Below are 12,427 nucleotides of genomic sequence, written 5' to 3'. Positions count from 1 at the left end.
AGTCTTGGCACTTGTCTTCTCTTAACGAAGTGTAGTACCTCAATGAAGTGCGCTACACCAAAGACATGGGTGTAGTGAGACCCCGACCTCAGGCTCCCGTCCTTTTGTTTTCGTCCCTTTCCTTTCTTCATAGTGGTTGACATGTGACTGTACAGTGCTGCTGCCGCACCAGAATTTTCCGCTGGAATTCTCGGAGGGACACAGGAAGCTTCTCAGGGTTGCCACTGTAGAAGCAGGTGCAGGGAGGGTTTCATGTTCATAGCACTCTCCCTTCTAATTCTGGCGGGCATAGAAAACGCGCCTTGGGCTGAACCAGCAGGCCGCCTCCCATTGTTCCAGGTCTGTCCGACAGTCGACACAAGGGAAGGGTTTCTCGTCTTCGCCTTCGGCTCTTTGGCTGGCAGGATGGTGCTTTTCCCCCAGTCGAAGCTTCGATAACAGTGGGAGCATATCTCTCCCGCCCCCACACATTGTCCCTTCTTTTTCTCTTTCTGTCTAACAGACTCGTTGATCGCACCCAGCGTGTCCTTTCGGTCTTGCCTCTTCACCTTCGTCCATCGCTTCAACTCCCGGTTTGCATTCTAAGCTCAGTGCGGTCTCAAGGTTTGCCTCGCCCCTACATGTATCTCACAGCCGACGAAGAGCAGCAGCCTCTCCGTCCAGGGACAACATTGGCGTTTGCTGATTTAACGGACTCCAAGGCAGTAAGGCGGGGCGAAGATCTTGATGATGAGGATATGCTCCTTACTGGGGCACCTCCTCCACCTTCTTCCCGGGGTGAGGAAAAAGCCCAAGGTGGAGACGAGGAAGAACAGCTCGAGAAAGACCTGCTGATGAAGCTGCAGATGCTTGGCCCAAGCATCATAGGGTGCTACACGGAAGCAGGAGGCGAGAAGATCAGTCTTAGCTGGAAAGATATGCAGGCTGTAAAAGTAAGGCTTTTTTTTTCTCTCGCCGGACAAATGCAGGAGAGGTCTCTAGAACTTTGTGCTTTGGCTGCGCGTAGCGACTATTACCTCGGGATGCTAATCGAGACAGACGACGTTCTACCCAGGCCTATGTTTGTCTATATTGCGGCCGCACCATTGTCTCTATTGCACCACATGGTTTTTTTTCTTGCCCGACGACCTGTTTTGCGGTTGGCATGGGATTCCTAGTAGATCAACTGATCTATAACGGTTTCTTGTTTTCCTTTCTGTTGAGGCGATGGTTCGAGTTTATACAAGGAAGGCTGTGCTCGTTCTTCTGAGGGCGACGTCTTTGACAGCACGTAGGAGTGTCGATGGCGTACGTACCTTTCTATTCTTAGACAAGCAACGGTACATATTGCATCTCTGGCTATAAGGCCGATTGTCGCAGGAAGCGCAAGGATGTCCCAGATCTCGGCCGATCAGAGGAACTCTGGTGACGCAGTTTTTTCGGCTTCTAGGGTATTGGTGGCGAAGATCTTCGCTTTGGCGCCCACCCTATCTTTTTCGATGGCGTCGTAGTGTTTATGAGTTCACCTCATAGAGAAAGGTCTAGTAAGAGGTACACCTGCCCCAGCTCACGGGATAACCTTTGTCTCTTTCTCTAAAGAGAGCTCACAGCTTTTTGTTGATTTCTGCAAGGACGAGCACACCGAGCGCATACGCTTTTTTGCAAGTGTTTCAAGTAGTTGTTCTGACACTCCATCGAGTTCACTTCTTCACTTTTCTCGCCTCTTCTTGTCTCTTGTTGGCAGGCGTTTGGACCTCCAGGGCTATGGGTATTGTGCTGCAAACCTGTATCTAGTCTTGCTCGGCACCTGAACATCTCGAGCCCCTTCTTCGTAACTACGACCTCAGCTGCAGCCGCGGCGTCCGGGCGCCAGGCAGTCGCGGCAGCACAGCGAGCAGCGCGAGACGCCGGTATCCCAGAAGGGACAGCGCGAGAACAGGAGAAACTGTTCTCGGCGTTGATTATGGTGCTTTCGAAAAAGAACATGGTGAGCTGCCTGGCAAGAGTGATGCCGAACTGTCTGTACAGTTGACGTGTCTCTTGTATGTAGAAGCCCCCTCGGGAGTAACTACTTGCGATAAGTAGCACAGAGAGCCTCGTAACCGTGGGTGGGAGTAGACAAGTAGAGTTCTACAGCGGCATACGGCAGCAAGACTTCGTGCAGCTTGCCTGGCCCTTAGCTTCCACATTGCCGGCCATCGTGAAGAAGACTTCCTGGGGGACTGAATGTGTGCTGGTGACTGCGTGGTAGTCCTTGTTTCTTCTTACTCCTTCCTGTTCACACCACTAATTTCTGTTGAGCGGAAATCTATCGGAGCACGAATGACGCATCTGTATGAAGTCGCAACCCGCGAAAGTCTAAGTCTTCGGGATTGTCGCGAAACTCGACTGAAGATCAAGAAAACTGGAAAAAATGAGCAAGTTGGCAACAATCTGACACAGTAGGTAACAAGTTGACTAGACTTGCGAAGCCAGCACTGCGGAGCTTGACTCACAGTACTCCCTGGCTTTTATACAGTGACAGAGTATCGTATCTCTGCACCACACCAGAGAACTGCATAGCTTTCAGCAGCCCGGAGAAAAAAGACAGAAGAGTCGTAGGTGCGTTAAAGAGCGGGACGTACACAGGTACACAAAGTATACGTAGGCGAAGTCGGTCGACGAGAGAAGAAGATTCTCGCCGTAGTAAGCCGCAAGGGAGGGAGCGTCTGCATGACTACTCAGTGCGGCTCGTGAGAGCGATTCCGGGCATCTCTAAAGAATCTCCTTAGTGTCTTCATACTGAAGTAATAAGGTGTGATAGTCGACACCTGAGTGGTGTGCTGCACCGTAGAACCTGCTCAAGTACTTACCCACTCCAGGCGTCATGTAACCTGATGTGGCTAGAGTTGAACTAGTTCATTCGTCTTCTCAGCGACACTCTGCTCTCTCCGGGCTCCTATTCATTACTGCTTTGGCATTATGTTGTGACATCTGTTGTTCTTTACGTATCTATGCTGGAAGTTGTGCTTTCTTTTTAGAAAGTGTGAATGAGTCTTGAGGCTGTGACTATGGCCATCTATGACGTGTGGTGGAGCAGGCGATGATCGTCCGCTACGTCCCAAAAAACAACGCTCTTGTTGGCCTCGCGGCCCTTATTCCCCAGGTTAGATCTTTTGATGTCGTCACGTCCACGGGCGAAATCTTCAGAGTAGTCAGTTAGTAGGGGGGGTTGGTAGCTGTCGCTCCAAGACGTCACGGCTTGTCAACTGGCGATCTCAATTTAGCATGACTCGTGAGCGGGATAGTACAGGATTCTTGAATGAAGATGTCCGAGTTAGGCTCCGGGCTTCAACTAGGTATCCACCAGAAGTGGCTCAGTCATGTCACTTGATAAACAAACGGCATCGTCACCTCTCGTATGTCCAGGCTGAGTCATTCGCGCTCGTGTAATACAGCACGTAGTATTCATCTTACGTACTCGTCGTCACCATGGAGTCTAGTGGTCTGACTAGACTTTGACGACGTCAGCCGTGCACCACCGCGTCTTTTTCTTGAACTCCAGACCCCTAAAGCACTCCGAGGCTGAAGTGTCCTCGATGGTAGACACCCGCGCTTGATGGATCCTCATCAGTCCAACGAGAAAGAACACGTGAAGCTCTGACGGTTGTATTCCACGAGAAGGCAGGTACCGCAGCTAAGCTAGAGAAACGTTTTGTGTTCGGCCAGTCGATGGTATCGAGCCTAAGGACAAGTCATGTTGTGTCTGGGTTTCTGTGTAGCTTGAAGAAGTGGATAGCTTCGGTAATACGCTACAGGCACCAGGAATGCATCTGCTCCGTTTGCCCTTCGCGGACGACATTCGGTCCTTTGACTTTCCCTGGACCTCTTTGGAGAGTTTTGATGGGATGGTAGAAGAAAGAAGTTTATTTGATACTGAAGATTCCCGAGACGCAAGTGGTGTAGACGACAAGGCTATGAAAGAGGAACAAGTGCGGCGGGCTATGGATGTCTTGTCAGGTGAGAGGCGAAGCAATCTGCGAGCTTCAGTCATGAAGTAGATCATTCGCTTTGTTTTTCAGCAGGACTTTGAAACACGCCCCTTTCGTTCTGAATGATGACAAGGACATCTGCATGGTGCGTATAGTTCGATGGCAATTTGTTCGCACAAAGCTAAGTGACAGACAGTCTTCATGGAAAGCCGAGGGTAGGAATGCAAGCGAAACCATACACTCGCGCTTCCTTTTCGGAACAGAAACACAGAAGCGCCTTCACCCAACAGGGTTCGACCCCTTCCGCCTTGTGCTTAGTTCCATGGCATTTCGGTGCGTTTCTTTTCTGGAACGTGCGGCGTCTCTCTCTCCGGTGCTCTCGTAGGTCTCATGGTAGACGACTTTCATCCTCATCAGCTAAGTAACGACGCCCTTCAGCGGCACTTCGCCATCATCGAGGCCTTAGCTTTGGGCATGTCCGAGCCCGACATTCCCCCGCCAACTCTTGTGCCTGATGAGGAGGTTTTGACTCGCCTCCGACCTCAGATTCTTGAATGGAAGAAAAGGTAAGCGTCCGGTGTGGTGGTGAGAAAAAACACGGCAGCACTTCAGGCAGGCACCTCCGGAAACGGGGCTGGAGCGGTCATGAATGTCGTGTCTGGAGTGTGGCAACCACGTAACTTGGTCGGAAAGAGCTGTTAGTAGGTTTAGATCAAGGAGGCCTTGTTCTGAAGCCTCCGTCCGAGACTAAGAAAGATGAACTCGAGCACAGCAGAGACACAGGACAGACGTAACACTGGGCGATCAGTGCTGTCCGGCAAAGAGGGTGAATCCAAGCGTCGCAGATCGACAAGGTAGAGCAAAAGCAGTCTGATCTACGTTGTCGTCGAAGATGTGCTGCTGTGTGGCGGGGAGCAACTTGGGTCAGAGCCTCTGTCCCCCTGTGAAGATGCAGCAAACTGAGTGTTTTTGTGCTTAAGTCTTCGGAACCTTACTCCGCGTGTGGAGATTAAGCACCATTTACGATGTGTGTTCGGAATGTGACCCGGACAGCGTCTACTGCAGCCGGGCGCACAGCTGGTTCCTTTTCCGTGTGAAAGCGTACTAGCTGCAGGAGCTCCTGGACGACTACGGAGTAAACGCTTAGTTTCTACGTGTGCCCTTTCCGCAGTGTATACGGAACTGATGAAGAGTCGTTTGTCCCAGCCACGCCTCGGTTGACGGGAACCAAGCGGACTGCTCCAGCAAACACCGGTCGCTCGTCGTCGTCCAAGAAGTCTATGAAGGACAGCAGCCTCTCTCAGGGCTCGCCAAATGCAGCGGCGCCTATACCAGACACAGAATTCAAGGCCTTATATCAAGCCAACAGAGTGGAATCGCTGACAGTCGCGAAGCTGAAGGCCTGGATTATCAGCAAGGGAGAGCATCCGCATGGACTGAAGAATGACCTTGTCGAACAGGCAAAGCAGATCTGGAATACAGAGAGCACACATAAGAAGTAAAAGGCTGGGAACAGCGCGAAGCAAACGGTCCGTCGCTCCAGTTTCTGCTCGGGCCTGACACCGGGTAGCACAGTGCTTAGGTGTGTTTCCGTGGTGCGGCGCCCATATTTGGTACTTTCTGTAGGGATGAAAAGACCCAAGACTATTAGCCACCAGATTTGAGAAAGTTGTTCTTTTTTTTCGAGCCTGTGCGCAAGGAGCGGAAACCCGTGTCGACTCTGTCGTCCGTCAATCACACTTTGCCTCGGTGAGTACGCCGTGGCATGTCTAACGCGTGTTGGTTTGGTTGGACATACGTTTCTTGCACTGACAGACGGCCTCCAGAAATGCGGAGACACGTTTAGCGTAGGCAGTGAAAACCCCTGTCACCCAGGGGTACGAGCCATTGTGCTTACTTATAGAAGGAGTGCACCAATCTACGAGACTCGGCCCTCGGCCGGCCGTGGCTCGAGTGCCACCTTTCGTGCAGTACTTCGCCTTGAAGCTGCCCGGAAGGCGTGGGGTTGTTCAGATCGAGGCATCGGCCATTGTGTAGGTCGTAGCGGACACCTGTTGCACAGCCCGCTTTCGGACACAGGCCTCTCCTGTAGGACGCCGGGGTGCTTTGTCTGGATGAGGAAAGCATTTTGTCGAACGCGGAACATCAACGGCTGCCTCTAACGTTGCGAGTCGGGACCAGGCTCTTCCACGCGTAGTCTACCGCCAGTCCAGTCATGGCAGTGACAAAGTCTTGGGTCCACGAAGAGAAGGACTCGAATGTCCTTTGTTTTATGTACCACAAATAAGAGGAGGCGGCGCTGGCAACTCAGTTTCGCCAAGGTAACTATTTGATCCTCACTAAAGTCTTAGGTGTGGCTGATGCTTAACAATCTGCGACAACGGGTGGCAGACAACAAACTGCCGTTCTTGCTTAGACAGCTTTCTAGCCGATCGGTACGTGTCTCACCACTCCGAGCCATGGTCCTGCGTTGTGAATCCCACGTCAGAACTCCGGGGAGCTGCGTCGCCTACGCAAGAAGTGAGGAAGACGTCAGGTTAATCTCCGTCATCCGCAGGTGGGTTCGGCGTTTCACGTGGATCTCTCTACCTCGTAACTCCGTCAAGATGCGTTCTGTGAACAGCTCTGTCTTCGACCGATGAATCGGCCGCACCTGGCCACGTCTGTAACTGTTTTTGTAAAGAACGTATCACCCGACTTCGTCGACATTTCCGGGAAGCCCAGAACAACCGCACGTTGTTTGTCAGATTGCGCAAATGCTGACAGACAGAATGGCGGGAATCCGTGTTTCTTGGAGACAAGCTTCACGGGTTCCCACTTGGAGATGCTACTCCGGATCTGTATGAGGGGGTTTAGGGTAAATGCCGCATGAGTGAACAGCAGTTTTCTAACGAAGCAAGACTCTTGATCCCTTTTCCCGGCTTTCCATGGTTCCGACGTATGCTGAACCATCAAATTGACATATACTATGTGCGGCTAAATTCCCTTTGACTGTTGCTTTGATATCTCAAGACGTGCGGCACTGACCTGCGACTAGGCCAGGAGGACTGTCCCCCAAGCCTGTGCCTTTGGCGTATGAACGCCCTCTCTCCAAACACGTGGAAGCACGTGCGCATGAAAGCACGATTTCGTTCCCATCTCGGAGCGTCTCTTCACCCGCTGGCACGCGCGGTGGTGTCTAGATGATCGGGAATACCTGGTCTGCTTCTGGTGGTGAGGCTTGTCTCTCCCGCAGCGGTTCTCAGTCCGGTAGTTCGTTCCGCGCTCCGGTTCTAGGATCTTTTCATCTTCTGTCACTTCAGCCCACCGGTGTGCAGCCGTCCCGTCCGCGGGTCCTCGTGACTGACCGAAGATAACGCTCTACCCAGCGTGTCGGACTCCTTCTTCCACATTTAGGAGGGACGGCTGCATCTTCTGGCCCCAACAGTAGTGCTGCCGCCGTTATCGAAGGAAGCTGGGCTGTTAGCTCGCTCTCACGAGCAGAAGTATCTACTGCTGTCGCTGTTCGATTTTCTTCTTGGGCAGATGTCACATCTCACCTTCAGGTGCTTTCCGATTCTGGGGGTGGTGCCTGCTGCTCTTCGGCCTCCTCGCTCTGTGCTATCCTTTCTCCTGAAGACAGTTCACCCGCTGCCGGGGCAGTACTTCGGTCCGGTTCCTCTTTGGTAACGGTGTCTTCCGGACAACTCGTAGGACCTGAGCGGTGTGCAGCACCTTCAGATTTCGGTAGCGCGCTGGCTGTCAGTCCACCCGAGGTTGCGCTATCTGAAAGGGCCGCAGCCTCCTGATCTGTACGGACAAGACCCGAAGGAGCGGCCGAGGCCGGCACCTGGGTTCCGTCAACCCTGTCTTCTAAAACTGGTGGTTCCTCTTGCTCTCCAGCAGCCGCGACTGGATGCTCCGCCGGCGGTGGGAAGCCGGAAGGCGATTCGTGGGGTTCGACGGAAGTGATAAGAAGGCCGCTGACGATTTGCTTCGCCTCCAGAACTGGTGCCAGGCTTGCGGTGAGAGGGTATGCCTGAAATGAAGAGTCCGTCAGGAACATGGTTGATGAAATGTAGCAAGTGCGGTTTACCCGGTCATAAGTCAAGGCGGATGCCCGACCCGAAATGCGAGTCCGTCTGATGTGAAGACTACAAGTGGGTCTCCCTCTAAGCGCAGCAGACGGCGCACCATGCAGGCCAGCTACTGCGTGTGTGTATGTGCAACTTTCGCCCAGACGTCCGTCATCACTAGTATTGCTTTTACCGTTGTACACAGAATTTATTGCGGTTTCGACTGGGAGAGCAGTATGATCTAAACGGTGTCTTTTCATGCGCCGCAAACCCGGTATACCAGATGAAATTCCCCATTCTCCTTGATGCAGAGATCGAGCTGGCATACCAGGACGGCTCCTTGGCGAACGAATCCGATAGCCTCGAGAGCGGCAACCATCTCCTCCATCACGTTCTCGAATCTCTCTGAGGAACAACCAACAGTACCGCAGTCTCGTATTCTTTGCGACCGGAGCATTTCCACTTCGATATGCAGCCAGGGTAGTGTTCCGTGACAAGACGTGGTAATCCCTCACTCCAGAAGCCGGGAGCTGACAAACCCATTGAACCAGGTTAGATAAGGCCCCCTTCTTGGTTTTCTAGCAGAACCTTCTCCTCTATATGGTACGTGCAGCTGCCCACAGTTGTGGCTGTTGGAGTCTAATGTCCTAACAGCACTGAGGGCACCTCGTAGCATCTCATCCCCCTCGTCACTCAGCAACAGTCAACGCTCTACACTTTCTGCATAGGCCCATAGCAGAAAACAATAGTACACGTGCACGCTGCTCTTCATCCATGTAGGACTCCGACAGCAAGGACGGCTTGACTACCAGGATGCCTTCGCCAATATTCGGCGTCGGCGTAGAAGCGTACCGTGAAACCGTGGAGACATAGTATTGATCCGCGAGTATTTAATTCTCGCTTCCTGCCCCTCTGCTGAGCAGAGATTGGTCAGCATGAGCTGCACCCAAGAACAAGCAGGCAAAACAACAACTCCGCTTCGACTGGTGTCCAAGTTTCTCCCCTCTTTTTCTGCATGTGAAAGCCGCCAGCGGCTATAACCGGAACGGTCGCGTAGATTCCAAAGACACCTTACCCTGCTCACTGGGAATGTGCGGACAAATACGTCTCAGCTTAGCAGACGACGTGGCAACGAGTGTGTCTGCCAGTTACTAGTGACGCGAAGGCCACATAATTTCAAATACGACACAGAAAACGGAGAAAGAACACGCTTGTGTGGGAGGTAACCATATAATTTCACATGAAGGTCGGTGCAGCACTGGGAACCTAGAGTCAACTACATGCACCTCGAGATGACCGCTGGTCCGGTAGTGGACGCATCTCTGCACAAAACTAAGAACGGTCCTGCTTGCTTTCGCGCTCACGAGGAGTGTCCCAAGTGACTTCTTTGGACCTTCTTTTGAGCGGACGAAGGAGGCAATCACAGCATTGAGCGCCTGAAGAACATTCTCCCTGTTGAGGGTCGATTCAGAATGTCTTCGGCCGCCTGTCGCCGTCACAGGCACGAAAGCCTCTTGCGCGAGAACTGCCTCGTCGGGGGCTCTCACGTCCAGCGTCTCCTTGGTACTTTCCCCGGCAGATACCGGTTTATGGTTGTGGTCGTCTTCGTGCACCTCGCCGCGGTCCCTGGGCGTGTGACCTGCACCGCTTTGTTTGTTATCGTAATCCTGTGGGAACCATCCGGTGTCCTCTTTCTTCCTGACGTCTAGGCTTCGCTTTGAAAAAGCCGATAGTTCTGCTTCCGGTGGCTGGTCGGATACACAACGGGTCCACCACGGCTCTGCTACTCGGTCGGCTTGTCCAACCCCCGGTGAGGCTGACCGGCTAGTGTCTCTTTTCAGGCTGGTATCACGTGGTTGAGACCCTGGCGCGGCGTCCTCGGCTGAGGTTGTAGAACTGGAAAGCTGCTGCATACGTCTCGATTTCTCTTCGGTGTTAGCATTCATAAGAGACTGAAGAAGACTATTAACTTTTTGGAGTGTTTCTTGTTGTTGCTGCATCACTCTAAGAAGCTCTCCCTCCCGGCGCTGGAGAGACTGTCTCAGAGCTGTCACTTCAGACTGGAGCCCAGGGCTCGCCTCTTGACCCCTGTTTCCTTCGTCTGCTTCAAGCCAGCTGGAGGTAAGCGGCTGTTTTGAAGACGTTCTGCGCGTCCTACTGGGAGAAGAAGATGCATGGGGGCGTCGAGAGCGATAATGAATCGAGCCGCCGCAATTTGAGGGGGAAGACTGCTCTGATCTGTCTTCTTCCACGTCCTCCGCTGAATCCTCATCCGCGTCTTCGTCTTCTTCGCTCTCCCCCTCAGTCATGGGAGAATGCGTACAATCACGCGCTGTAGACTCCTCGGTGGAGAAGAGGCCAGAGAACGCTTTCGTCTGAACAGACGGCCAGCGCGCAAGCAGTACAAAACTCTCTCGCCTCTTCCGCTCTTGCTTACTCTAGAACGCAGCAGATCAGCTGGAGCTCACTATAGCCGAGTATCCGGAAAAAAAAATAGCCACTACTCCAGACCTCGAAACACTCGGTGGTCTGTATTCCCGTTGAAACACGAACACCTCTTGGTCTCTTGCTGTGGCGTTAGCGCGGTGTGGGATACCCGGATCATGACTTCGCTGCTACCAGAGAATACTGTGAAGAATACACAGCTGTGGCAGAAGGATAGCGTTTCAAGGCAGTCTTTTCGTTCTAATGATCACTTCTGTGTCATGCGGTCAAAAACTGGACAAAGGTTGCTGTTACACCTTCTCGTAACAGGCTCAGGTATCCCCCAGAGCCTCACCGGAAAGAATCTCGCAGCAGCCGCGGCGCTAAGGGCGCCGGCCAGAAACAGTGCGATTGCACTAAGCCATTGAGAAAATCTTGCTTGGGTTTCACCTCCCGCTCCTTGGTTGTTGATCGCGAGGTTTCTCTCGCCAACTGACGAGGCGACTGGCCAGCCGGCTGCATTCCTCCTTGCGTCTTCCTCGGAGGCCAAGTGATTGAAGAAGTAGGGAGAGTAGGCTAGAGAAGGGTGCAAAGTGCCTTCGCCCCTTCCCGGACCTCCCTGAAGAAGAAGATTCCCAGCGGGTGCCTGTATGACACCACTGGTGCCAGCTGCAACATGCGGGACCGAGTTTACATTGTGTGGAACTGCGGCTTCCGGCGGGTGTGCTACTCGGTACGGCACAGGCACTGGTGGTAGGGCTGCTCTCCGAAAGGCCTCGGCGACTTGCTGATCCGTAAGACCTTTACTTGCGAGAAAGGTCCGCTTTGTTTCCACCGGCGCTGATAGGACTGGCAAAGCAGGAAGTTGACAGAAATGCGAAGTGCAGCAAACATGCCAGCGGGGTCCTGCAACACGTAGGGTTACTCTTAAAAAGGTCGTGCACGATCGGGCCCAGGCCTTTCCGAAATGGTCAGCCTGTCCGCATACACACAGCTCCGGCTGGAGTGTCTGTTAGCTGGGTGGCGTCGTGAGATGGAACACCGGCACCACAACTGTTACGAAACGGAACATAGAGTCGCTGCGTGACAGAGCACACTCTCCAATCAGCCACTGCCTGGCCCGTACATTGTCCTACCTCTTACTCAGTTCCTGGAAAACCCTCTGTCAGGTTGTACGCATTTACGGCCTACTGTGGATGTCACCCCGGGCCGATGTGTAGTGGAATGCCAAAAGGAGGATGTCACACTGCAGTTGGAGTGGGTACGCAGTTGAACAATGCATACCCGTCTTCTCTACAGAACGTCTGAGCAAGGATCTTTTCAAAATGACTGAAGTAGGGAGCAACCCATTGGCCCATACCAGAGGGCTGCTGCAAGAAGCGAACAGCATTAGAAATCATCTCGTCCCCGTGCTCAAACAGCGCAGCTGTTTGCAGAGCGCCACGGTCTGGTCTCCCCGCGTCAGGCGGATATAACCTTAGTTCCGCACCAACGCCTGAGGGTACCGGTGGCGCAACGGTCTGGCCCCGGGCATCCGTCAACATGACACTAGGCGGGGGAGGCCGAATCCAGGATTGGTTGACTGGAGCAGAGGCGACAGCGCCGCCAGTTGGGTCGGCAGATGTCATCGGCGGCACCGAGTAAAAAGGGTCCACTCCGCCGCTTGGCACGAAAAGCGCCGGTTCAGCTGCCGCCGTGGCCGGAGTTGCCTTGGGCAGTGTGGTGGACCCAGCGACTACGCGGCCAGCCTGGTAAGACATGTCGGTGTTTCCCGAAAGAATGCCCGATCCTCCTCCGCCAGATGGTCCCGATGAAACGACGGTGACTCCAGGGGCACTATGGGCAGCAGAACCAGAAACAGGATGGGGAGGCAACGAAGCGGTCCGCATATCTTGGGATGACCCTACAGCAGGACCGTCCGTGCCGACACGGCCGCCAGGCTGCACTGATGATGCAGCAGATGCATCTTTGGTTGGCCCCGAAAGTGGGTTCTCCATG

At 53.4% G+C, this 12,427-nt stretch overlaps 3 protein-coding genes across 3 annotated transcripts in view; 1 reads left to right on the top strand and 2 right to left on the bottom strand.

Annotated features, from left to right (window-relative positions):
* Window positions 1–5,592, top strand: part of CSUI_005167 (atp-dependent dna helicase 70 kda subunit) — an 11,740-nt gene extending 6,148 nt beyond the window's left edge. The window contains exons 6-11 of the mRNA XM_068065346.1: window positions 503–932; window positions 1,724–1,966; window positions 3,059–3,124; window positions 3,741–3,978; window positions 4,336–4,516; window positions 5,122–5,592. Of these exons, the coding sequence (XP_067922675.1) occupies window positions 503–932; window positions 1,724–1,966; window positions 3,059–3,124; window positions 3,741–3,978; window positions 4,336–4,516; window positions 5,122–5,452 (1,489 nt within the window). The 3' untranslated portion in view covers window positions 5,453–5,592. The remainder of the gene's footprint in view (window positions 1–502; window positions 933–1,723; window positions 1,967–3,058; window positions 3,125–3,740; window positions 3,979–4,335; window positions 4,517–5,121) is intronic.
* Window positions 5,593–6,932: 1,340 nt separating this feature from the next.
* Window positions 6,933–8,410, bottom strand: CSUI_005166 (uncharacterized protein). Its single transcript, XM_068065345.1, has 2 exons — window positions 8,334–8,410; window positions 6,933–7,968 (listed from the first exon to the last, which is right to left on the bottom strand). Exons 1-2 carry the CDS (start codon window positions 8,391–8,393, stop codon window positions 7,492–7,494), a joined length of 537 nt encoding a protein of 178 aa, XP_067922674.1. The 5' UTR covers window positions 8,394–8,410; the 3' UTR covers window positions 6,933–7,491.
* A 508-nt stretch (window positions 8,411–8,918) lies between these two features.
* CSUI_005165 (uncharacterized protein) lies at window positions 8,919–12,060 on the bottom strand (the record flags this gene model as incomplete). Its single annotated transcript, XM_068065344.1, has 4 exons — window positions 11,790–12,060; window positions 10,785–11,335; window positions 9,370–10,380; window positions 8,919–8,945 (listed from the first exon to the last, which is right to left on the bottom strand). Coding segments are annotated over exons 1-4 (1,857 nt in total), but the record flags the coding sequence as incomplete, so codon positions are not given.
* Window positions 12,061–12,427: the final 367 nt, after the last annotated feature.

This window comes from Cystoisospora suis (assembly GCF_002600585.1).
Source record: "Cystoisospora suis strain Wien I chromosome Unknown contig_2485, whole genome shotgun sequence".
Taxonomy (NCBI): domain Eukaryota; phylum Apicomplexa; class Conoidasida; order Eucoccidiorida; family Sarcocystidae; genus Cystoisospora; species Cystoisospora suis.
This window is presented reverse-complemented; position numbering and strand designations above follow the sequence as displayed.

Coding starts and splice junctions, on each gene's coding strand:
- CSUI_005166 (XM_068065345.1), bottom strand. CDS start 8,393: ATGGAGGAGATGGTTGCCGCTCTCGAGGCTATCGGATTCGTTCGCCAA. Junction 7,969..8,333: donor TTCGCCAAGGAGCCGTCCTG/GTATGCCAGCTC, acceptor TCTTCATTTCAG/GCATACCCTCTCACCGCAAG.